At 44.6% G+C, this 25,182-nt stretch overlaps 1 protein-coding gene across 4 annotated transcripts in view; it reads right to left on the bottom strand.

Moving 5' to 3' along the window:
* The window catches only part of XRCC4 (X-ray repair cross complementing 4), a 422,379-nt gene that overhangs the window by 110,366 nt on the left and 286,831 nt on the right, over positions 1-25,182 (bottom strand). For all 4 annotated transcript variants that reach the window (XM_077288609.1, XM_077288635.1, XM_077288619.1 and 1 more), the window contains one exon: positions 608-764. In XM_077288609.1, the coding sequence (XP_077144724.1) occupies positions 608-764 (157 nt within the window). The remainder of the gene's footprint in view (positions 1-607; positions 765-25,182) is intronic.

Here is a 25,182-nt window from a genome sequence, read left to right as displayed (position 1 = left end):
GAAATAATGAAAAAAAAAATGTACACCGTTTTGCTTTTACAGGCTCTTTGTTTCCCAGGACAATCAACTTTGATGTGGTCAGTGGTAACAAATCAGCAGAGAGTAGGTCAGAAAAAGACAGTCTTCCAAATGGGCTCACTGACGTATTTTCGGATAACTCATTCTACAGCAAGCAATACATAGAGTAACACAGAGAAGGCTGCAGAAGGCAAATAGTGAACATTTTTTAAATTAAACCCTATTGCAAAAATGATTTTTAGCTCCAAATACATGCATTTAAGCAAAAAAAAAAATCCCCTTTATTTTTTGCCTCCTGTATAAACACATCTGACCAGAAAATGAGGGCTTATATCCATTATAGTAAGAGCAGATTATAAAATGCAAATTTCTAAACCAGCAATCAAGTAACTGGCAGACGTGCACTAAGTGGCTACTTTATTAGAGACTCCCACCTAGTAGCGTGTTAGACCTCATGTGAATCTTTTGAACCTTCGTTGTCTCACAGACTATACAGATATATACTAACGATCCAGTAAATGATAATAAAAAAAAATTCAATAACAACGGCTCTTTTTTTTCTTTCAGGACAAGTAAAGTGCTGTACTACCTTTGGTCCTCTGGAGCTCCACGTTCCGAAGGTTTATGCTTCACTTGTGTGTAATATCCTTTTTGCCCTCGTTGCCTTCGCTTTCTGCTTGGAGCAATATCTGGAGAATCATCAGGGCTGATTAAAAGAGACTGGCTCCTGGATACAGATGGTGGAGCTGAAAAATGAAAACAGTAGTATTAGTAAAGCAACCAGCCATTATACCTTGGAAATACATTCTGGATCATTTATTACATCTTATGGAGCGCTCTACTAGGCTTATTGCATGGGATGTATAAATGCTAAATATGTGTGAATAACAATATATATATATATATATATATATATATATAAAACCAATTGACGGGAACCTGGCACCAGAAAAAACACTATTAACCTGGAGATATGGGATTAATCTGCAGGTTAATAGCGTTACAAACCTGTCTGGCGCCTGTGGGGAGAAAATTAATTGTATTCCCCTGGCAGCTTTCTGGTTTCAGTCACAGGGGCGGCACCGGTTCAGTCACCGCTCTGAGTATACAGAGTAACCGCGCCCTCGGCACTGACTGACAGCCAGCAAAAATGCAGAGGTAGTGTCAGTCAGGACTGGGGGTTCGGATACAGCCGGCGCTCAGTATAAACAGAGCAGTGACTGAAACCATAACACTGCCGGGGGGAATATAGTTCATTTTCTCCCTGCGGCATTCATGTAAGTGCAGCCGCCGGGCAGGTTGATAAAGCTATTAAAGGGGCTTACCCAAGAACAAAGTTTAATTAATAGATCTTGAAATAATAAGGCCCACACTTGGATGTGCTTAGAAAATGTCCCTGTGCTGAGATAATCTATTAAATGTCCCCTGCTGTGTACGGTGTCTGACCGTACAGGGACATGGTCAGATCATAACACAGCTCCTGGGCAGGGGAGGAAGCAAAAAAGAGTATACAGCCATTACAGGATGGGGTCACAGCTGATTCTTTCTGTGAGGTAAAACATTTCACTGCCTGTTTTTAAGCAATGTTTTGCCTCAAAGAACAAATCAGATGTGATCCCCAACTGTCCTGTCTGTATACTCTTTTGCCCAGGAGATGTATGATCAGATCATGTCCCTGCACGGTCAGACACAGATATTACACAGTATATGGCAGGGGCACAATATCAGGACTCCCCTCGATTGGCAGGGTCACATTTATAAGATTATCTCAGCACAGGAGCATTTTTTTTAAATACATCCAATTGTGGAACTTATTTTTATTTCAAGATCTAAGAGCTATTGTAAAATGGCCCACTCAATACCTAAAATAACATGCACATTTTGATTGGCTGTACATAGGCTCTTTTGAGTTTCATGCCTTGATGCTACTTCAGATGAGGGTTTAACAAAAATTATAGTGGTTTTCTTGGTTTATGGTCAATTTTTGTGGTGAATGCATCTTGGTGAATCATGACAGTTTGCATTGTACACGTTGCTAAAATTCCCCTCAATTTCCAGACCGATCAGGCAGTCACATGCTGACTAAATTCTGATCCGCTTCGCTCATTAGCACAATCTATTATTGAAGCAGACTGATCCGCTATTGAGAAAAGTAGATGAGAATCTAGTCAGCAAGCGACCGCTAGTATGCAAATGACATAGTGGCATTCATGTTACCCCTCGCTCAATCTGGCAATCAAGTGGAGTCCTGACATTGTGCAAAATGTGCACTACAATTACTGTAGATTTTTTTCTGAAGTCTGGAAAGCCCCTTTGATCGTAAGAGTACAATTTTATTTTTAACAACATATACAGATTTCTACGTAAAGAAATTTGGATGGAAGAAGACGAAAAAAAAACAACCCCATAACACTCAATGTGCTGTGTTACACATGTCCAAATCAGCATAGCACACTCTGCTCTCCAGGACTCCTTTCCCAACAGATGGTGCTAGAAAACCAGGACTATTTAGTTAGAGATTCATTTTTATAAAGGATAACCGTAAAAACTGGATAAAAGTAAAATGTGGAGTTTCTGTGTAGTACAGGACATACAGGGGTAGTAGGCGTCTTCAAGACAACTCTAACGAAATAAGTTAAATGTCTAATCAGACGCAATCTTTCAAGTTCACAAACACCGCTCTCCCCCTCTCATTTATGGTCAGCTTGTCTAGCTTAATCTTCCTTCCTGAAAGATAACTACATTCTTGGAGCAGCAGTCTTCATTTTAGGTGTTCTGATAAGACGACAGAAGAACCAGGAATCACAATGTGAACTGTTGGGATCTACTGACATATATCGCTTCAGTAAGGTGAAATTGCTTCTTATAACATGATGATCTTGTACAAAGGTTCAGCCAATATTTCATTTAAAGAAAAAATAGACTACAATATGCAGAGAAAATCTCCATTATTGGACATAAGATGACAATATCTCCACTGCCTCCGCACTCTCTTCGCCTTCCTTCTTATCTGCCCTGATGTTTCCTTTAGTCTATTCTGTTTCCGTTTTCTCAAACTCCTCATTGGGAGAAGTGTTGAAAACACTTAGAGGGAGTATAGAAAAAGCGTACATGACGTAGAAACATCAAGGAGGAGAAGCCAAACCGATAGTCTAGTTTGAGATTGCACCATAATGAAGCGGTGTAAATTGTGTGTCTACTAGTTCTATTCTATACTGAATAACATTCAAGAACCTCAGAAACCATCCCAACCAGGATAATATCATACGTACACATACAGTAAACAGGTTCACACATCACAGAAATTATCTAGAGTTTACTTTATTAATAACAATTCAGAATACATGAATGGGTAGAAGATCATGTCAATTTAAACATAAAAATACCCCATCCACACTTTAAATTTTCCTTTATGTGTTTTATTAAATTTTTATTTGCAGATGGAACATGTACTCAGTATAATCTCTGGGACTTTGCATAGGGGCATTAACTCATTAGCAAATTTTGTTACTCCTTATTCATATTAGGGAGCAGAAACCTACAAATCCAGAAGATCCAGAAACCTACAGATCCAATTGATAGTGCATTTGTTTGGAGGCCTGGGCAGGTAAACATCGCTGCTTTTTTTTTGGATGTTTTTTTTTTTTTTTTAATTTTTGGAGGATTTTTAAGTCCTCTTTTTGAGCTTTTGCTCTTTATTGTTAGGACACACAAGCGTGGAGGACCTTTGAAGCAGGTTGCGAGCTTGCATATCTTGGCCAAAATATCGACTAATACCTGAAATATTTTTCTATGTATTTTTTGCACTTTATCTTTCAGGGTGGTGTCTGTTCACATGGGATGCATTTGGATAGCACTGGGCAGCCCGCCTGATCGAATAGTATGGGCGTCACTGATAGGCTGTTAACCTGGATGCTGTTCATCACCTGCATGTGAAGAGTGCCCCATACAAGCCACTATTGTGCATTAATATACCAAGCAACCGCCCCCTCCATGGATTGGTAGGCCGAGAGTGGTTGTCTCATCGGTATTTTTGCACCTATGTTGCCGCTACATGGGTCCACTGCATCCTGATAGTGCATTTGTTTGGAGGCCTGGGCAGGTAAACATTGCTACTTTTTTTATACTGTTTTTTGAATTTTTGGAGGATTTTTGAGTCCTCTTTTTGTGCTTTTGCTGCCTTCCTGTATTCCAGCCTTTCCTGCCTGCACCCAGCAGCACCTTCCATGTCTTCTCATTCCTGGCCATACCAGCTCCCCACCCCTTTGGGGGTCAGCTGCCTTGTGTCCTAGGTCTGTCCTGAAGTAGCACCTGGAGTCCATCTGGAGTCAAGTCTAACCATACTATCATGAGCTCTAGTGAAGAGTCAGGTGTTCTTCTAGTCATGCCCCTCCATGCTCTCCTTGGTCTATGGCACAGTGGTTCCACTACTACGTGTGTTATATAAAGCCGTGCATGTCACGGGGTTGCCACGAAAGAGAGGAGCGAGAAGACCAATCAGATGGAGCCATCTGATTTCTCCTACTCCTGCACTGACTAGAAGCACTTTACCTTCATATTAAATGGTGAAGGTTTATTTTACCAGTGCAGGGGTTAATATTCTCAGTTGAGAGTTCTTGGAAGCTTACCTGCCTTAAGGCTATCAGCTGTTCTATGTCGGCCACTCACCTCTCCTATAAAAACTGGACTCTGGCAAGCAGGCATTACCAGACTTAGCTTCATTGCGGCATGGTTCAGAAGCTGATGGGGTGTTGTTTGACAAGGCATTTGGATGCATTTATCTATGACTGTTGCTAGGTTTTGGTTGTGTGCAAATCTCCTCGTCCTACATTGTTTTTTCCTATCCATCACTTACCGGTGTATCCCTGTTTGTGTATGCATTTTTGTATGACTGTTTTTTCCTTTATTCCTGTTCATATTACCTTGTTAGTCTAGTTGATGTATAGCCATACACTACTACTCCCCTCTTCACTGGTTGGGGGGAAGGAACAGACTGATGGCGGATTCAGGAGCTCAACAAGGTAAATGAGCCCCGGAATGTTCACCATCAGAAGTATTACGGGGAACAGGGATAGCTAGGGTGCTCGGAAGGAGCACCTGGCCCCAGGATACCCAACAACAAAGTCATGGCAGTGCCTGTTACATATCAGGACTGTTCAAAAGAAGTTGATTGAATGTCACATAAATGGTTGGTACATCAAATGATAACAAAGGGACTTGGGAAATATGTGTAAATAGCCTGATAACTGTATGCAAAGGGTCGTTTCAAAAATAGGGGGTATAGGGTAGCAACCCTAGAAGTCAATATGGACCCTTACCAGAGCCTTGTCACGTGATTTAGAATACAAAACCAAGACCTCAAAGAAAAAGAAAGGACCTCTAGTGCAAAGTAGGAGACAGGCTGCCCAGGTGAGAGGCCTTTAATGGAGATCTAAGGGTAAAGTTACTCATTATACATGCCAAGTGGTTAGCACTGCAGCCTTGCAGTGCTGGGGTCCTGGGTTCAAATCCACCAAGGACAACATCTGCAAGTAGTCTGTATGTTCGCCCTGTGTTTGCATGGATTTCTTTGGGTTCTCCAGTTCCCTCCCACATTGAAAAGGCACAGTGATAGGGAATTAAGATTGTGAGCCATAATGAGGACAGTGATGTTGATGTCTGTAAAGTGCTGAGGAAATAATTGTGCTATACAAGTGAGCAAAATAAATAAATATATATGAAGCGACTTTGCTGGTACTTGTAAATTACAGTATTTTACTTACAGTATTAGCCATTGTATGGCACATGCACACTGTTTTACATAGGTAAAAGTTGATAAAATGCATAGCTACCGTACTAATTAATTTAAATTAAAAATGTGACCTCTCTGTCCACACATGCTTTTAATCAAACAACACATAGTTCATTTTATAGTAACATCAGCTGTATACCTAATGGAAAAAGCCACACAAAAGCTACATTTCCTAAGAAATGAGGTCACAGTTTAACTGAGGTCACAGTTTAACTTGGATTTTCTAGAATATAATTGATATCTGTTCATGTTTCTTGACTTTTATTATATTTAGAAGTCTTTGTCTTTATCACAATTATTCGTAAAAACTCAAGCAAAATTAATAATTGTAACAAGACCTGAACATGAACAGTTTTATACGCATCAATAAATAAGCTTGTGTATATATCCACTACATATCCAAATATCAAAACCTCCTAGGGGAGGTTTGCTCCATGAATCAGAGTGTTTTATAAAAGTATAAGGGAGATAATCGGGACAACTTAAGAGGCACAAGTAATGCTTCAAGAGAGCAGAACTTATGTAATCCATCTTCTCTAATCTCTAGACTACAAAATCCAAACACAATAAATGCAAGCCTCAACCTTTGAGGAACCATCAGGATTTTGAAGATCATGAAACCCAGGGCTTTCTACTTTCCTTAAAGCGTACATTATCTTCCAATTCATCTCCATACAATCTTCATAGGTGCTAAAAGCAAGTCACTGTAGTGCTTAACACCTCATGTTGAAGCCTAAAATCAGGAGGAGTTGAACGTGCCTCTTATTACATTGCTGACCAGACCATCACGCTCATTTTTAACAATGACATTAGATTCCAAACTTTTATCATGGACAAACCCCTGAAAATGTTTGACATTTCTTAAAAACGCTTAGTAGGATGAACCGCTGCTGGGAGCCCAAGCTGCTTAATTCTTTCAAACAAATCTTCTCCCCCAGATAAATGGGATCAGTAATTTCATAAGGAGTTATGGAGTTATTGTACATCCAAGCCATATACCAGTTACATACATAGTTACATAGTTATTAAGGTTGAAGGAAGACTGTAAGTCCATCTAGTTCAACCCATAGCCTAACCTAACATGCCCTAACATGTTGATCTAGAGGAAGGCAAAAAAAACCCATGTGGCAAAGAGTAACTCCACCATGGGGAAAAAAATTCCTTCCCGACTCCACATACGGCAATCAGACTAGTTCCCTGGATCAACGCCTTATCAAGGAATCTAGTGTATATACCCTGTAACATTATACTTTTCCAGAAAGGTATCCAGTCCCCTCTTAAATTTAATTAATGAATCACTCATTACAACATCATACGGCAGAGAGTTCCATAGTCTCACTGCTCTTACAGTAAAGAATCCGCGTCTGTTATTATGCTTAAACCTTCTTTCCTCCAGACGTAGAGGATGCCCCCTTGTCCCTGTCTCAGGTCTATGATTAAAAAGATCATCAGAAAGGTCTTTGTACTGTCCCCTCATATATTTATACATTAGTTACGTTTTCGAGATCTCGGCAACGGGACAAATGCTCGCCTAGATCTCGACTCGTTCTAGCACCCTTGGGTGGGGAGATAAATAGAACAGATAGTAGAAGCCAGGTAGAGAAGCTGTGTTTGGTCACCAAGTATATCAGGGACAAAACCGCCACCCTGTGACCTTACATTGAGAAGTTATAATCCATCATAGGTTTTGGAGTTTCAGCTACCAGAGCCAAGTCAAGAGAAAACTAGGGCCATCCCAAGGGTGGGAAACGGAGCAACTGACCAAGGGGTTAAGTGCTCATGGGAGGCTCTGGCCCTTCTTTCACTTCTAAGGGAGGTCATGCTGAGTATCCTGTTGGAAGAAACTGGAAACAGCTGGCACCTCACACCTCCCATGTGGCTGCCAGCACCAAGGTCTAACATCAAGACGGTAACTGACCTTTGTACCATCTGACGGGCCTGCACATGCGCCTTCTTGAGCAGGGGGACCTTGCGGGTACTGCAGGATTTTAAACCTTTACGGCATATTGTGTTAGCAATGGTTTTCTTGGTGACTGTGGTGCCAGCTGCCTTGACATAATTAACAAGTTCCCCCGTGTAGTTTTAGGCTGATCACTGAGGAAGAACTGCCAAAAGTTGCGTAAAGGGGGGTCTACTGTTGCAGGTTGGAGCTCTGGCAAATATCCCTGTCTATATGCCTATACTGAGTGTTGCTTAGATATCTGCTTGGTAAACCATATTTGTGTTACTGCCCCTGGTCTGTCTGCTAAAAGATGGTTTGGAATCATGCTATTACAGCCCTATTTCTAACTAGATGGTAGCCCGAATAATACATTGAAAACACAGGATTCGGCGACCAATTAGCGAAGCGTGGTTCAAATCCCGCGCCAATTCGTGGCCGGACTGCGTCTGTCGCTGATTGTTCGCGGCCAGCCACGTAGTATATAGCACAGCCACGTAGTATATAACAGCCCATGTAGTAAATAGCACAGCCACGTAGTATATTTCACAGCCACGTAGTATATTGCACAGCCACATAGTATATAACACAGCCATGTAGTATATAGCACAGCCCACGGTGTATATAGCACAGCCCACGGAGTATATAGCACAGCCACGTAGTATATAGCACAGCCCACGGAGTGTATAACAGCCCACATAGCATATAACACAGCCACATAGTATATAACAGCCCACACACGCTGTATATAACACAGGCCACGTAGTGTATAACACAGGCCATGTAGTGTATAACACAGGCCACGCAGTGTATAACACAGCCCACGTAGTGTATAGCACAGCCCACGTAGTGTATAGCACAGCCCACGTAGTATATTGCACAGCCCACGTAGTATATTGCACAGCCATGTAGTACATTGCACAGCCACGTAGTATATTGCACAGCCCAAGCAGTATATTGCACAGCCACGTAGCATATTGCCCAGCCCATGTAGTATATTGCCCAGCCCATGTAGTATATTGCACAGCCACGTAGTATATTACACAGCCCACATAGTAAATTGCACAGCCCATGTAGTATATAGCAATGTGGGCATCATATCCCTGTAAAAAAAAAGAATTAAAATAAAAAATAGTGATATACTCACCTTGTGTTGGCCCCGGATCCAGGCGAAGCGGTTACCGACGTTCCTCGCTGCTCCGGTCTCAAGAGTGCATTGCGGTTTCGCGAGATGATGACGTAGCGGTCTCGCGAGACCGCTACGTCATCATCTCGCGAGATCACAATGCATGGAGCGGTCACCGGAGCATCGCGAGCGGGGAAGGCCTGTTCTGGATCCGAGGGGCCGACGGACGGTGTGTATATAACGATTTTTTACTTTTTTTTATTATTTATAACATTAGATCTTTTTACTAATGATGCTGCATAGGCAGCATCAATAGTAAAAAGTTGGTCACACAAGGTTAATAGCAGCGTTAACGGAGTGCGTTACATCGCGGCATAACGTGGTCCGTTAACGCTTTCATTAACCGTGTGTGAGCGCTGACTGGAGGGGATTATGGAGCGGGCACTGACTGCGGGGAGAAAAGAGCGTCCATTTTGCCGCCGGACTGTGCCCGTCGCTGATTGGTCGTGGCTATTTTGCCACGACCAATCAGCGACTTGGATTTCCATGACAGACAGAGGACACGACCAATGAATATCCGTGACAGACAGACAGAAGTGACCCTTAGACAATTATATAGTAGATATCCAAGCTGTCTGTTCTGAACCACACACCTGGGACAGTCTCCAGCATCATTGTGTATGTAATAAGCACTCAGCACTTTGTTTCTTGCATATTAACTCTTAATGTCTTGCTTGTTCATTATGATATACATTGCACAGCTAGTGTGATTAAGACTGCAGCATATATTTCCATCATCAGTATTAGGTACTTACTAGTTTACAGGCTCTATTTGTATAAACCCCTAATAATGGAGTGATTCTTAATATAACCTCTGCACAGTGTATTTTTCTTTTTCTGTTTGTATATGTTTTCATCTTTTTTTAATTATGTCCACTTTTAAAATACGGTAATTGTTAAATAAAGAAAAAACTTTTTAGACACTATTTTGCGTTTGGAGGATCCTTTTATTCTCAATATCGGTTCTTAGGGAGAGAACAGGAAAGATATACACTCACCGGCCACTTTATTAGGTACACCATGCTAGTAACGGGTTGGACCCCCTTTTGCCTTCAGAACTGCCTCAATTCTTCGTGGCATAGATTCAACAAGGTGCTGGAAGCATTCCTCAGAGATTTTGGTCCATATTGACATGATGGCATCACACAGTTGCCGCAGATTTGTCGGCTGCACATCCCAAAGATGCTCCATACAAGGCAGGATGGATCCATGCTTTCATGTTGTTTACGCCAAATTCTGACCCTACCATCCGAATGTCGCAGCAGAAATCGAGACTCATCAGACCAAGCAACGTTTTTCCAATCTTCTACTGTCCAATTTCGATGAGCTTTTACAAATTGTAGCCTCAGTTTCCTGTTCTTAGCTGAAAGGAGTGGTACCCGGTGTGGTCTTCTGCTGCTGTAGCCCATCTGCCTCAAAGTTCGACGCACTGTGCGTTCAGAGATGCTCTTAGGCCTACCTTGGTTGTAACGGGTGGCGATTTGAGTCACTGTTGCCTTTCTATCAGCTCGAACCAGTCTGCCCATTCTCCTCTGACCTCTGGCATCAACAAGGCATTTCCGCCCACAGAACTGCCGCTCACTGGATTTTTTTTCTTTTTCGGACCATTCTCTGTAAACCCTAGAGATGGTTGTGCGTGAAAATCCCAGTAGATCAGCAGTGTCTGAAATACTCAGACCAGCCCTTCTGACACCAACAACCATGCCACGTTCAAAGGCACTCAAATCACCTTTCTTCCCCATACTGATGCTCGGTTTGAACTGCAGGAGATTGTCTTGACCATGTCTACATGCCTAAATGCACTGAGTTGCCGCCATGTGATTGGCTGATTAGAAATTAAGTGTTAACAAGAAGTTGGACAGGTGTACCTAATAAAGTGGCCGGTGAGTGTATATCTTGGTACCGTGTTAGCCAGTAGATAGAAAAATATTTAGAATTGAGTCTATGCCTGATGAAGAGGCCTGAGTAGTCTCGAAAGCTTGCAATTTGTTACCATCTTTTCAGTTAGCCATTAAAAGGTATCAACCACTGAGGACTCTCAATTCTAAATATTTTTCTAGGGAGAGAACAGTCAGTCGGGAGAGTGGGAAGCAAAGAAGTCATTTGGCACAGTCCTCTTGGACTAGTCACCCAAGACACATAGTCCAGGGGCAGATTCTCAAAGTATGTTTTCTCTGAAATGCTGCAATGTAAGCAGAAGTAAGAGATCAAAATAGTATTTATAGTTCTTATTTAGGGGCAAAGTGTTACCTGAATCCGTGAAATTCACTTTCTAAATCTAAATTCACACATTCATTTTTATAGCATTTTTCTATGAAGTGTCTGCAGGCAAACACAACAGTAAACGTAAAAGGGAACACATCATTTTTCTACATTTCATTATCATTGTACCCATGTATGCACTTTGCACAATAAACCAGAACAAAAACTGCATGTGTGATTCAAACCATAAATGATTCTAGGACATTATGCATATTGTTAGGCTATAAGCAAGACAAGTGATTATCAATCTGTCACTTTCCAGTAGAACTCGCTCAGAAGACTCCATGGTAAAACAATTGACATCAAAGGGTTTTTTTGTGGTACAATTTAAATGGATTGACAATAAAAAGATTTACTACTGCAACTAAAGATATTAAACGTTCGGCTTACAGTAGCAGGATAGAATGACTTAATAAGCGAGCTATTAGACTGCACGTTTCCAGATTTTTGCTATAGATTAAATGGCGCTTTAGGTGACAGTATAAAAGCTTTGGTAATGCTGCTCTTGAATTACCCGTCATGTGATAAATGAGCTATGCAGATACCGCTCTCATGGAGAAGTCAAACTCTGCTCAGCCAACACAGCTGGGGATCACTATTTAATAAGATTTAGCATCCAGTGGTTGGTGTAACCGGAGAAATCTTTAGAAACGCAACACTTTCAATCTTTAGGGGTAGAGCCATAAAAGTGTCATAATAAACCCAGGCTATCAAAGGGGGAAAGGAACAGCGTCTTATATGTATTTAAACAACTATTTATCCTGTACTTCCCAAAGTTGACGTATCTTTGCTTAAAATGCATGTCTTTCCTCACTCGCAGAGCTGCGCGATGTATTCTCTTGTTTTCCTCGCTCGCAGAGCTGTGCTATGTATTCCCTTGTTTTCCTCGCTCGCAGAGCTGTGCTATGTATTCCCTTGTTTTCCTCGCTCGCAGAGCTGTGCTATGTATTCCCTTGTTTTCCTCGCTCGCAGAGCTGTGCTATGTATTCCCTTGTTTTCCTCGCTCGCAGAGCTGAGCTATGTATTCCCTTGTTTTCCTCACTCGCAGAGCTGAGCTATGTATTCCCTTGTTTTCCTCGCTCGCATAGCTGCGCAATGTATTCCCTTGTTTTCCTCACTCGCAGAGCTGCGCGATGTATTCCCTTGTTTTCCTCACTCACAGAGCTGTGCTATGTATTCCCTTGTTTTCCTCGCTTGCAGAGCTGTGCTATGTATTCCCTTGTTTTCCTCGCTCGCAGAGCTGAGCTATGTATTCCCTTGTTTTCCTCACTCGCAGAGCTGAGCTATGTATTCCCTTGTTTTCCTCGCTCGCATAGCTGCGCATTGTATTCCCTTGTTTTCCTCACTCGCAGAGCTGCGCGATGTATTCCCTTGTTTTCCTCACTCACAGAGCTGTGCTATGTATTCCCTTGTTTTCCTCACTCACAGAGCTGTGCTATGTATTCCCTTGTTTTCCTCACTCACAGAGCTGTGCCATGTATTAACTTGTTTTCCTCGCTCGCACAGCTGTGCAATGTATTCACTTGTTTTCCTCGCTCGCAGAGCTGTGCTATGTATTCCCTTGTTTTCCTCGCTCGCATAGCTGCGCAATGTATTCCCTTGTTTTCCTCACTCGCAGAGCTGCGCGATGTATTCCCTTGTTTTCCTCGCTCGCAGAGCTGTGCTATGTATTCCCTTGTTTTCCTCGCTTGCAGAGCTGTGCTATGTATTCCCTTGTTTTCCTCGCTCGCAGAGCTGAGCTATGTATTCCCTTGTTTTCCTCACTCGCAGAGCTGAGCTATGTATTCCCTTGTTTTCCTCGCTCGCATAGCTGCGCAATGTATTCCCTTGTTTTCCTCACTCGCAGAGCTGCGCAATGTATTCCCTTGTTTTCCTCACTCACAGAGCTGTGCTATGTATTCCCTTGTTTTCCTCACTCACAGAGCTGTGCTATGTATTCCCTTGTTTTCCTCACTCACAGAGCTGTGCCATGTATTAACTTGTTTTCCTCGCTCGCACAGCTGTGCAATGTATTCACTTGTTTTCCTCGCTCACAGAGCTGCACTATGTACTCACTTTTTTTCCTCACTCACAGAGCTGCACTATGTACTCCCTTGTTTTCCTCACTCAGAGAGCTGCACTATGTACTCACTTGTTTTCCTCACTCGCAGAGCTGTGCCATCTATTCACTGGTTTTCCTCACTCGCAGAGCTGCACAATGTATTCCCTTGTTTTCCTCCCTCAGAGAGCTGCACTATGTACTCACTTGTTTTCCTCACTCGCAGAGCTGTGCTATGTATTCCCTTGTTTTCCTCACTCACAGAGCTGTGCCATGTATTAACTTGTTTTCCTCACTCGCAGAGCTGCACTATGTACTCACTTGTTTTCCTCACTCGCAGAGCTGTGCTATGTATTCCCTTGTTTTCCTCGCTCGCACAGCTGTGCAATGTATTCACTTGTTTTCCTCGCTCTCGCAGAGCTGCGCTATGTACTCCTTTGTTTTCCTCGCTCGCAGAGCTGCGCCATGTATTCACTTGTTTTCTTCGCTCACTGATCAGTGCAATGTATTCCTTTGTTTTCCTCATTTGCATAGCTGCACGATGTACTCACTTGTTTTCCTTGCTTGCAGAGGTGCGCAATGTATTCAGTTGGTTTCCTTGCTCGCAGAGCTGCACTATGTATTCCCTTGTTTTCCTCACTTGTAGAGCTGCGCAATGTATTTCCTTGTTTTCCTTGCTCGCAGAGCTGCGCTATGTATTCCCTTGTTTTCCTCGCTCGCAGAGCTGCGCTATGTATTCCCTTGTTTTTCTCGCTCGCAGAGCTGAACGATGTATTCTTTTCTTCGCTCGCACAGCTGCGCAATGTATTCCGTTGTTTTCCTCACTCGCAGAGCTGCGCAATGTATTCACTTGTTTTCCTCACTCGCAAAGCTGCGCGATGTATTCCGTTGTTTTCCTCACTCGCACAGCTGTGTGATGTATTCACTTGTTTTCCTCACCCACATAGCTGTGCGATGTATTCCCTTGTTTTCCTCACCCACATAGCTGCACAATGTATTCCCTTGCTCGCAGAGCTGCGCTGTGTATTCCCGTTTTCCTTCTCGCAGAGCTGCGCTATTTACTCCCTTGTTTTCCTCACTCGTACAGCTGAACGATGTATTCTTTTCCTCGCTCGCACAGCTGCACAATATATTCCGGTGTTTTCCTCACTCGCAGAGCAGTGCGATGTATTCACTTGTTTTGCTCACTCGCGTAGCTGCGCGATGTATTCCCTTGCTTGCAGAGCTGCGCTATGTATTCCCCTGTTTTCCTTCTCACAGAGCTGCGCGATGTATTCCCTTGTTCTATGCCCACACTGTGGTTTTCTACAACCCTCTTTATTTGATGTAAAGGCTGAGTAGGTTCTAGTGGTAAAATCTCACAGTTTACGTCTATTGAAGATTATTATTTTATTTTCTTTTAGAAAATCAGAGAGCTATTCAACCCACACAAACACAAACCCAGTATAGTAGAGTGCAGAATATTTCCATCATCGTACACCATAGAAATATTTAGTGAGTAGCATGTAATTAATTTCAAATGTACAATAAAACAAACTCTGTGCTAGCGGAGACTGATCTTAAAGTGGTATTTTTTATCTATTGATTATTTCATAAATGTCGAAAAAGAACAAGTTTATCTGTGACAAAGGGGGTAGGAGATCTTGTGACAGCCATTTCCAAATTTCTGACAGCATCATTCTCCATACACTCTACGGGAAAGTGCAGATGACAGTTTTTTCTCCATCTGAAAAAAATCGGGCTGGTGCTAACTATACTCTGTTTGATCAGAGTGGAATGTTTTTTTTCAGAGGTGGAGAGAAAAATTTTTTCTCTACCTTTTCCATTATCTCAGTCTGTCAACATCAGACCTCACTCAGATGTCCGCCAAGAGCGATAAGATTTTTTCCAAAGACCTGTAGAGTTAAATGGCTCTCAGAGGCAAATTGGTTCTAGGAAAAAATTGGACATGTTCATGGCCCCACAGAATAACAAGTGTGAGTACGTGTGCTATCGGTCACAACCATGGATAGCACTCGTCCATTTAAACTGTTCGTATGCACATGCCTTAATAGAGAGGTAGCAGCACTTGCACTTGACCCTGTCTATAGAAGTTTATGGAAATCTAGTAAAGAGCAGACTAAGCAATTTATAAACTTCCTTCATGTTAATGTAACATGGCCCAGCGCGTTAGCCTTGGGCGAGGTACTCATCTTCCATGTCCTGAAACTCTTACATGAAAATGGAGGTCCTGGCTGGGTGTGTTTGCTTAGCGGTGACTTTGGCTGGGTCCAAATGCTGTAAAGTTCAGTGAGGGAGACCACCATTCTAATATAAACTGTCTTTTACTGAACATCAATATAGGGAAGGGTATGCACAGTGAATAGCGGGTACAAAACTTCACGGATGTTTCTCTTAGCACAGGGAATATCTTCATACACATTACCTCTTTCCCTTCCTAAACTCACTCGATTCTGCCTCAGTTATTTCCTCCGCCTTCAACACTACTCAGCTCAATGCTTTGGGAACTACCCTCACCCCCAATAACGGCACTACAGTCTAGTCAGCGACAGTCCTCTACATCATGTTTTTTAATCTTTTTTCCCTTAGGTGAGCTACGTATGCCACTATGGCCTTTACTTAGCTTCTCTGTCTTGGAACTACTGCCCGGGGCACTCTCTTCCTCTCCCGTTTCCTGCTCCAATTTGTCCCATTGCCACCTTGGCTTGCGAAGTTGGGAAGGCTAGGCCTTCTGCACCAGATCCGGTCTTCGGTAAAAAATACACTCCAACCACCATCATGCCTCGGTCTCTACTCTGGATCTCGCTATCTGTTGCCTCAGTCTCCTCTTACTTCAGGGACACCCAATTCATGAGGCTTGGTTCACTGATAAGACCATAGGTCTGCTGCTACTGTGTGCTGAGCCCTATCTAACTTCTTGACAGGAAACGGTCTCTGATCCTTCACTTTAGCTCTTTCCATCCTGGACTAGTCCCAACTATTAACCATCAGTATTTTCTGCTTTGCTGCCCTTTTTGGACATAGAGCATGTCACTTCTTTCAGAGTTTTTCCAGCATTTTCCACCCATTGACTTGAATGGATGGTGAAAAAACATTGCAAATATACAGGTTGACATTTCTTGCAGCTCATTTGCTCCAGAAAAGTCAAGGACATCCGGATGTGACGTCACACTCGACTCTGCTACTTCTAGATGGCAGGCTGCATGATGCGTCCATGCAGCCTGTCATCCAGCAGAGTGGACCCGAACCCCATTCACTTGAATGGGGGGTCCAACATTAGTGTTTGACACACTGTCATATGCATGTCAGAGAGCTGCGGTTCCCACGCTGTCAGAAGACAGAGGGAGTGCTCAGCTGTGATTGGAGGTATAAACTTCACCTCCGGTTACTGGTGTCAGCTGATGGGACTACTGCTCCCATCATCTGACACCTACAGTCGCTAATTACAATGAGAGCAGGAGCGGCGGATGGGAGTTTTCATCTGCCGCTCCTGCGTTATAATTAAAAAGAAAAAACCGACGTGGGTTCCCCCCTATTTTTGATAACCAGCCAGACAAAACTCCCAGCTGCGGGCTGCAACCCTCAGCCGTCAGCTTCAGCAAGGCTAGTTATCAAGAATGGAGGGGTCCTCACACTTTTTTTTAAATTATTTAAATAAATAAATTAAAAACAACGTGGGGTCCCCCTCATTTGTGACAACCAGCCTTGTTAAACCTCACAGCTGGGGGCTGGTATTCTCAGGCTGGTAAAGGGCCATTGACATAGTCCCCCAGCCTAAAAATAGCAGCCCGCAGCTGCCCATAAAAGGCGCATCTATTAGATGTGCATGAAAATGAAGGTATCCAGCTCAGGAAATAAAATCAAAAGTCTTTACTTGGACAAGTTAAAAAATAAGCTGCTTGACAAACTGGTGCATACCGGAGGAAGGAATGTCTTGAGTAACTGGACGCGTTTCGAACACGTATAGTGTTGTTAGTCCTCAGTTTCACCAAGGAATAAGAACACTAAACGTGTTCAGTTACTCAAGACATTCCTTCCTCCGGTATGCACTGGTTTGTCAAGCAGCTTATTTTTTAACTTGTCCAAATAAAGACTTTTGATTTTATTTCCTGAGCTGGATCCTTCATTTTCATGCACAAGTACCTGGCGTCAATCAGAGACGTTTCCGTGCTCGGAATAAAATTCTCATGGGCTGTGAGAATACCTTCATAAGGGTGAGATTAATTATTTCCTTTTTTCTGCATCTATTAGATGAGCCAATTCTGGCGCTTTGCCGACTCTTCCTACTAGCCCTGTAGTGGTGACAAGAGGGGTAATGAGGGGTTAATGTCACCTTCCTATTGTAAGGTGACATTAAGCCTGCTTAGTAATGGAGAGGTGTCAATAAGACACCTATCCATTACTAATCCTATAGTAGTTAAAGGGTTAAATAAACACACACAGTAAGAAAAAAGTATTTTAATGAAATAAAACACCACACAGTTTTGCCATCTTTATTAGCCTGCCATTCGAAGCGGAGCCCTCGATCTCCTGAAATAAAAATAATAAACCAACACAAATACTCCCTGATCCGTCGAAGTCCGATATAACGAGTGTCCCACACAGTATCTGGGGAGATAAAGCTTACAACCGGGAGCGCTGCTAATGCGACCTCCCCCGGCTGTAAACTACTGGGGAATGAATGATATGCAGCGGGTGCAGGCTCAGTAACTAGCCGTGACGTCACCGAGCCTGCGCTCCCTCACAGCCTGACCTGAGGTAACCTATGCACCGTGGGGAAATGCCAGTGAAGAGGTTACCGCAGGTAATGTATCGATCTATTCTATCAATCTATCTATTCATTCTATCTATTCTCTCTATCTACAGGAAGTTTTTTTTCTCTGTGTGCACTCAACTTTATTGGCATGCACAAAGAAAAAAAAAAATGCACGAAAAAACGAGCCAAAAACGTGGCAAAAAACGCACCTAAACCAGCTTTTTTCCTGCCAAGAAGATCAGGTATTGTTGCAGGAAAAAAAAGCAACAAAAACACCATGTGTGAACTTACCCTAACAATTTTTATTAACTCTCTGCTGTGGGGCAGAACACATTCTATCACTAATAATGCACATTACTAAACATGTCGCACATAAAATACATTGAAATAATACATGTGTCTTTTAGGGGAAAAGAGGGCAACATTTCCATCTTCTTACAGGGCCCCTGTGCAAGAACAACATATGGCCCTTTTCAGTCCAGTAGCTCATCATGCACAATATCAGATGATTTGGAGGTGCTCGTGGCCCCTTTCCCCGTGGGCCCCTGCACAGGCTGCACCAACAGTATGACCGTCTCTTCTCCTGTGGTTTCAGCAGCATGAATTGTAGCTCTTCATATATTCAAAATACTTTGAAATTAATATATTAGAAAGGTCGTTTAGATGTCATTGATGTCTGAAGACCAAAATGACAAAAACAACTTTTTTTATTTTCATCGTTTCAACACTACTTTAAAGATAATTTCCTGCATACTTTCTGGTCATACAGTATAATCAAACCAGAGTTTTACTATACTGCTCCTCCAATTAGACATGGGAAAACATTTAGACAGTGCACGATGGTGAAGCAAAACAAATCATATATAAGAAATAATAAGTGGCACTACTTGGCCTGGCCAAATAGAAGAAAGAATGCCGAGATGCCAACATTACCATTCAATCTGTCAAGTTTCTATAAATAATAAACTATGGAAAACCACTTTAGTGGATAATAGGTCTCAAATAACCGAAATACAACGTCTTAGCTTTCACCGGCTGCATAATTGGGGCCTCTATCTCTGACCCATGTCAGAGAGCGCTGCACCGCTAGCATAATGCTCCCATTGTTGCACTGTAAGTCAGGTACTGTCTTCTGAACGCCCCACAAGCTGCATTCCTCCGCGCTGGTATCATAGTATCTCAGACGGCAGCATATAGATTATTATTTTATACTGGACTATGGGCCACAAGGCACAACTAGGAGCTCCATCAATCTCCTCCATGACAGACCCTGATATCACAATTAAGGGCACATTTAGACGGCAGCTGCCGGTACTTCACTGCTGTTCATTCTCTTCCTAGTGTCGCCATAGAATGAAAGTAGATGAAATATAGAATGTGAAGGTGTGGAAGACGGACAGCAAATTAGACACTGCAGTAACACAAAGCACTGCCAGACACTGTAAGCATGTGGAACCGTCCAACAACTGGGTCTCGTATTATCTCGTCCAATCAGGATTTAACAACAAAAAAAAAAAACACTTCGCAAATAATGTCCATAAAAGATATCCTACAGTTGTGAGTATGTAGCTCCTATGCGTCTCCTTGGTCACAGACTGCAAGAAATCCCCGAGTAGCCTGATCCCGCAGTGATAGCCCCTTCTACCTGTCAACTAACGGCCTGCACACTGGTGGCAATGTGTACGGTCAGTATTATTCACAGAACCATACGGACAGCACACGGCCTGCACACTGGTGACAATGTGTGTGGTCAGTATTATTCACAGAACCATACGGACAGCACATGGCCTGCACACTGGTGACAATGTGTGCGGTCAGTATTATTCACAGAACCATACGGACAGCACACGGCCTGCACACTGGTGACAATGTGTGCGGTCAGTATTATTCACAGAACCATACAGACAGCACACGGCCTGCACACTGGTGGCAATGTGTGCGGTCAGTGATTATTCACAGAACCATACGGACAGCACACGGCCTGCACACTGGTGGCAATGTGTGTGGTCAGTGATTATTTACAGAACCATACGGACAGCACACGGCCTGCACACTGGTGACAATGTGTGCGGTCAGTATTATTCACAGAACCATACGGACAGCACATGGCCTGCACACTGGTGACAATGTGTGCGGTCAGTATTATTCACAGAACCATACAGACAGCACACGGCCTGCACACTGGTGACAATGTGTGCGGTCAGTATTATTCATGGAACCATACGGACAGCACACGGCCTGCACACTGGTGGCAATGTGTGCGGTCAGTATTATTCACAGAACCATACAGACAGCACACGGCCTGCACACTGGTGACAATGTGTGCGGTCAGTGATTATTCACAGAACCATACGGACAGCACATGGCCTGCACACTGGTGACAATGTGTGCGGTCAGTATTATTCACAGAACCATACGGACAGCACATGGCCTGCACACTGGTGGCAATGTGTGTGGTCAGTGATTATTTACAGAACCATACGGACAGCACACGGCCTGCACACTGGTGACAATGTGTGCGGTCAGTATTATTCACAGAACCATACAGACAGCACACGGCCTGCACACTGGTGACAATGTGTGCGGTCAGTATTATTCACAGAACCATACGGACAGCACATGGCCTGCACACTGGTGACAATGTGTGCGGTCAGTATTATTCACAGAACCATACGGACAGCACACGGCCTGCACACTGGTGACAATGTGTGTGGTCAGTATTATTCACAGAACCATACGGACAGCACACGGCCTGCACACTGGTGACAATGTGTACGGTCAGTATTATTCACAGAACCATACGGACAGCACATGGCCTGCACACTGGTGACAATGTGTGCGGTCAGTGATTATTCACAGAACCATACGGACAGCACACGGCCTGCACACTGGTGACAATGTGTGCGGTCAGTGATTATTCACAGAACCATACGGACAGCACACGGCCTGCACACTGGTGGCAATGTGTACGGTCAGTATTATTCACAGAACCATACGGACAGCACACGGCCTGCACACTGGTGGCAATGTGTACGGTCAGTATTATTCACAGAACCATACGGACAGCACACGGCCTGCACACTGGTGACAATATGTACGGTCAGTATTATTCACAGAACCATACGGACAGCACATGGCCTGCACACTGGTGACAATGTGTGCGGTCAGTATTATTCACAGAACCATACGGACAGCACACGGCCTGCACACTGGTGACAATGTGTGCGGTCAGTGATTATTCACAGAACCATACGGACAGCACACGGCCTGCACACTGGTGGCAATGTGTGCGGTCAGTGATTATTCACAGAACCATACGGACAGCACACGGCCTGCACACTGGTGGCAATGTGTACGGTCAGTGATTATTCACAGAACCATACGGACAGCACACGGCCTGCACACTGGTGGCAATGTGTGCGGTCAGTGATTATTCACGGAACCATATAGACAGTACACGGCCTGCACACTGGTGACAATGTGTGTGGTCAGTATTATTCACAGAACCATACAGACAGCACACGGCCTGCACACTGGTGGCAATGTGTACGGTCAGTATTATTCACAGAACCATACGGACAGCACACGGCCTGCACACTGGTGACAATGTGTGCGGTCAGTATTATTCACAGAACCATACGGACAGCACACGGCCTGCACACTGGTGACAATGTGTGCGGTCAGTATTATTCACAGAACCATACGGAAAGCACACGGCCTGCACACTGGTGACAATGTGTGCAGTCAGTGATTATTTACAGAACCATACGGACAGCACACGGCCTGCACACTGGTGACAATGTGTGCGGTCAGTGATTATTCACAGAACCATACGGACAGCACACGGCCTGCACACTGGTGGCAATGTGTACGGTCAGTATTATTCACAGAACCATACGGACAGCACACGGCCTGCACACTGGTGACAATGTGTGCGGTCAGTATTATTCACAGAACCATACGGACAGCACACGGCCTGCACACTGGTGACAATGTGTGCGGTCAGTATTATTCACAGAACCATACGGAAAGCACACGGCCTGCACACTGGTGACAATGTGTGCAGTCATTGATTATTTACAGAACCATACGGACAGCACACGGCCTGCACACTGGTGACAATGTGTGCGGTCAGTATTATTCACAGAACCATACGGACAGCACACGGCCTGCACACTGGTGGCAATGTGTGCGGTCAGTGATAATTCACAGAACCATACGGACAGCACACGGCCTGCACACTGGTGACAATGTGTACGGTCAGTATTATTCACAGAACCATACGGACAGCACACGGCCTGCACACTGGTGGCAATGTGTGCGGTCAGTGATTATTCACAGAACCATACGGACAGCACACAGCCTGCACACTGGTGACAATGTGTGCGGTCAGTATTATTCACAGAACCATACGGACAGCACACGGCCTGCACACTGGTGACAATGTGTGCGGTCAGTATTATTCACAGAACCATACGGACAGCACACGGCCTGCACACTGGTGACAATGTGTGCGGTCAGTATTATTCACAGAACCATACGGAAAGCACACGGCCTGCACACTGGTGACAATGTGTGCAGTCATTGATTATTTACAGAACCATACGGACAGCACACGGCCTGCACACTGGTGACAATGTGTGCGGTCAGTATTATTCACAGAACCATACGGACAGCACACGGCCTGCACACTGGTGGCAATGTGTGCGGTCAGTGATAATTCACAGAACCATACGGACAGCACACGGCCTGCACACTGGTGACAATGTGTACGGTCAGTATTATTCACAGAACCATACGGACAGCACACGGCCTGCACACTGGTGGCAATGTGTGCGGTCAGTGATTATTCACAGAACCATACGGACAGCACACAGCCTGCACACTGGTGACAATGTGTGCGGTCAGTATTATTCACAGAACCATACAGACAGCACACGGCCTGCACACTGGTGGCAATGTGTGCGGTCAGTGATTATTCACAGAACCATACGGACAGCACACAGCCTGCACACTGGTGACAATGTGTGCGGTCAGTATTATTCACAGAACCATACGGACAGCACACGGCCTGCACACTGGTGGCAATGTGTGCGGTCAGTATTATTCACAGAACCATACGGACAGCACACGGCCTGCACACTGGTGACAATGTGTACGGTCAGTGATTATTCACAGAACCATACGGACAGCACACGGCCTGCACACTGGTGACAATGTGTGCGGTCAGTATTATTCACAGAACCATACGGACAGCACACGGCCTGCACACTGGTGGCAATGTGTGCGGTCAGTGATTATTTACAGAACCATACGGACAGCACACGGCCTGCACACTGGTGGCAATGTGTGCGGTCATTGATTATTCACAGAACCATACGGACAGCACACGGCCTGCACACTGGTGCCAATGTGTGCGGTCAGTATTATTCACAGAACCATACGGACAGCACACAGCCTGCACACTGGTGGCAATGTGTGCGGTCAGTATTATTCACAGAACCATACGGACAGCACACGGCCTGCACACTGGTGGCAATGTGTGCGGTCAGTGATTATTCACAGAACCATACGGACAGCACACGGCCTGCACACTGGTGGCAATGTGTGCGGTCAGTATTATTCACAGAACCATACGGACAGCACACGGCCTGTACACTGGTGACAATGTGTGCGGTCAGAGATTATTCACAGAACCATACGGACAGCACACGGCCTGCACACTGGTGGCAATGTGTGCGGTCAGTATTATTCGAAGAACCATACGGACAGCACACGGCCTGCACACTGGTGACAATGTGTGCGGTCAGTATTATTCACAGAACCATACGGACAGCACACGGCCTGCACACTGGTGACAATGTGTGCGGTCAGAGATTATTCACAGAACCATACGGACAGCACACGGCCTGCACACTGGTGGCAATGTGTGCGGTCAGTATTATTCGAAGAACCATACGGACAGCACACGGCCTGCACACTGGTGACAACGTGTGCGGTCAGTATTATTCACAGAACCATACAGACAGCACACGGCCTGCACACTGGTGGCAATGTGTGCGGTCAGTGATTATTTACAGAACCATACGGACAGCACACGGCCTGCACACTGGTGGCAATGTGTGCGGTCAGTGATTATTTACAGAACCATATGGACAGCACACGGCCTGCACACTGGTGGCAATGTGTGCGGTCAGTATTATTCACAGAACCATACAAACAGCACACGGCCTGCACACTGGTGGCAATGTGTGCGGTCAGTGATTATTTACAGAACCATACGGACAGCACACGGCCTGCACACTGGTGGCAATGTGTGCGGTCAGTGATTATTTACAGAACCATATGGACAGCACACGGCCTGCACACTGGTGGCAATGTGTGCGGTCAGTATTATTCACAGAACCATACGGACAGCACACGGCCTGCACACTGGTGGCAATGTGTGCGGTCAGTATTATTCACAGAACCATACGGACAGCACACGGCCTGCACACTGGTGGCAATGTGTGCGGTCAGTATTATTCACAGAACCATACGGACAGCACACGGCCTGCACACTGGTGGCAATGTGTGCGGTCAGTATTATTCACAGAACCATACGGACAGCACACGGCCTGCACACTGGTGGCAATGTGTGCGGTCAGAGATTATTCACAGAACCATACGGACAGCACACGGCCTGCACACTGGTGGCAATGTGTGCGGTCAGTATTATTCACAGAACCATACGGACAGCACACGGCCTGCACACTGGTGGCAATGTGTGCGGTCAGTATTATTCACAGAACCATACGGACAGCACACGGCCTGCACACTGGTGGCAATGTGTGCGGTCAGTATTATTCACAGAACCATACGGACAGCACACGGCCTGCACACTGGTGGCAATGTGTGCGGTCAGTATTATTCACAGAACCATACGGACAGCACACGGCCTGCACACTGGTGGCAATGTGTGCGGTCAGTATTATTCACAAAACCATACGGACAGCACACGGCCTGCACACTGGTGGCAATGTGTGCGGTCAGAGATTATTCACAGAACCATACGGACAGCACACGGCCTGCACACTGGTGGCAATGTGTGCGGTCAGTATTATTCACAGAACCATACGGACAGCACACGGCCTGCACACTGGTGGCAATGTGTGCGGTCAGTATTATTCACAGAACCATACGGACAGCACAC

The sequence above is a fragment of the Ranitomeya variabilis genome, chromosome 1 (assembly GCF_051348905.1).
Source record: "Ranitomeya variabilis isolate aRanVar5 chromosome 1, aRanVar5.hap1, whole genome shotgun sequence".
NCBI lineage: Eukaryota > Metazoa > Chordata > Amphibia > Anura > Dendrobatidae > Ranitomeya > Ranitomeya variabilis.
This window is presented reverse-complemented; position numbering and strand designations above follow the sequence as displayed.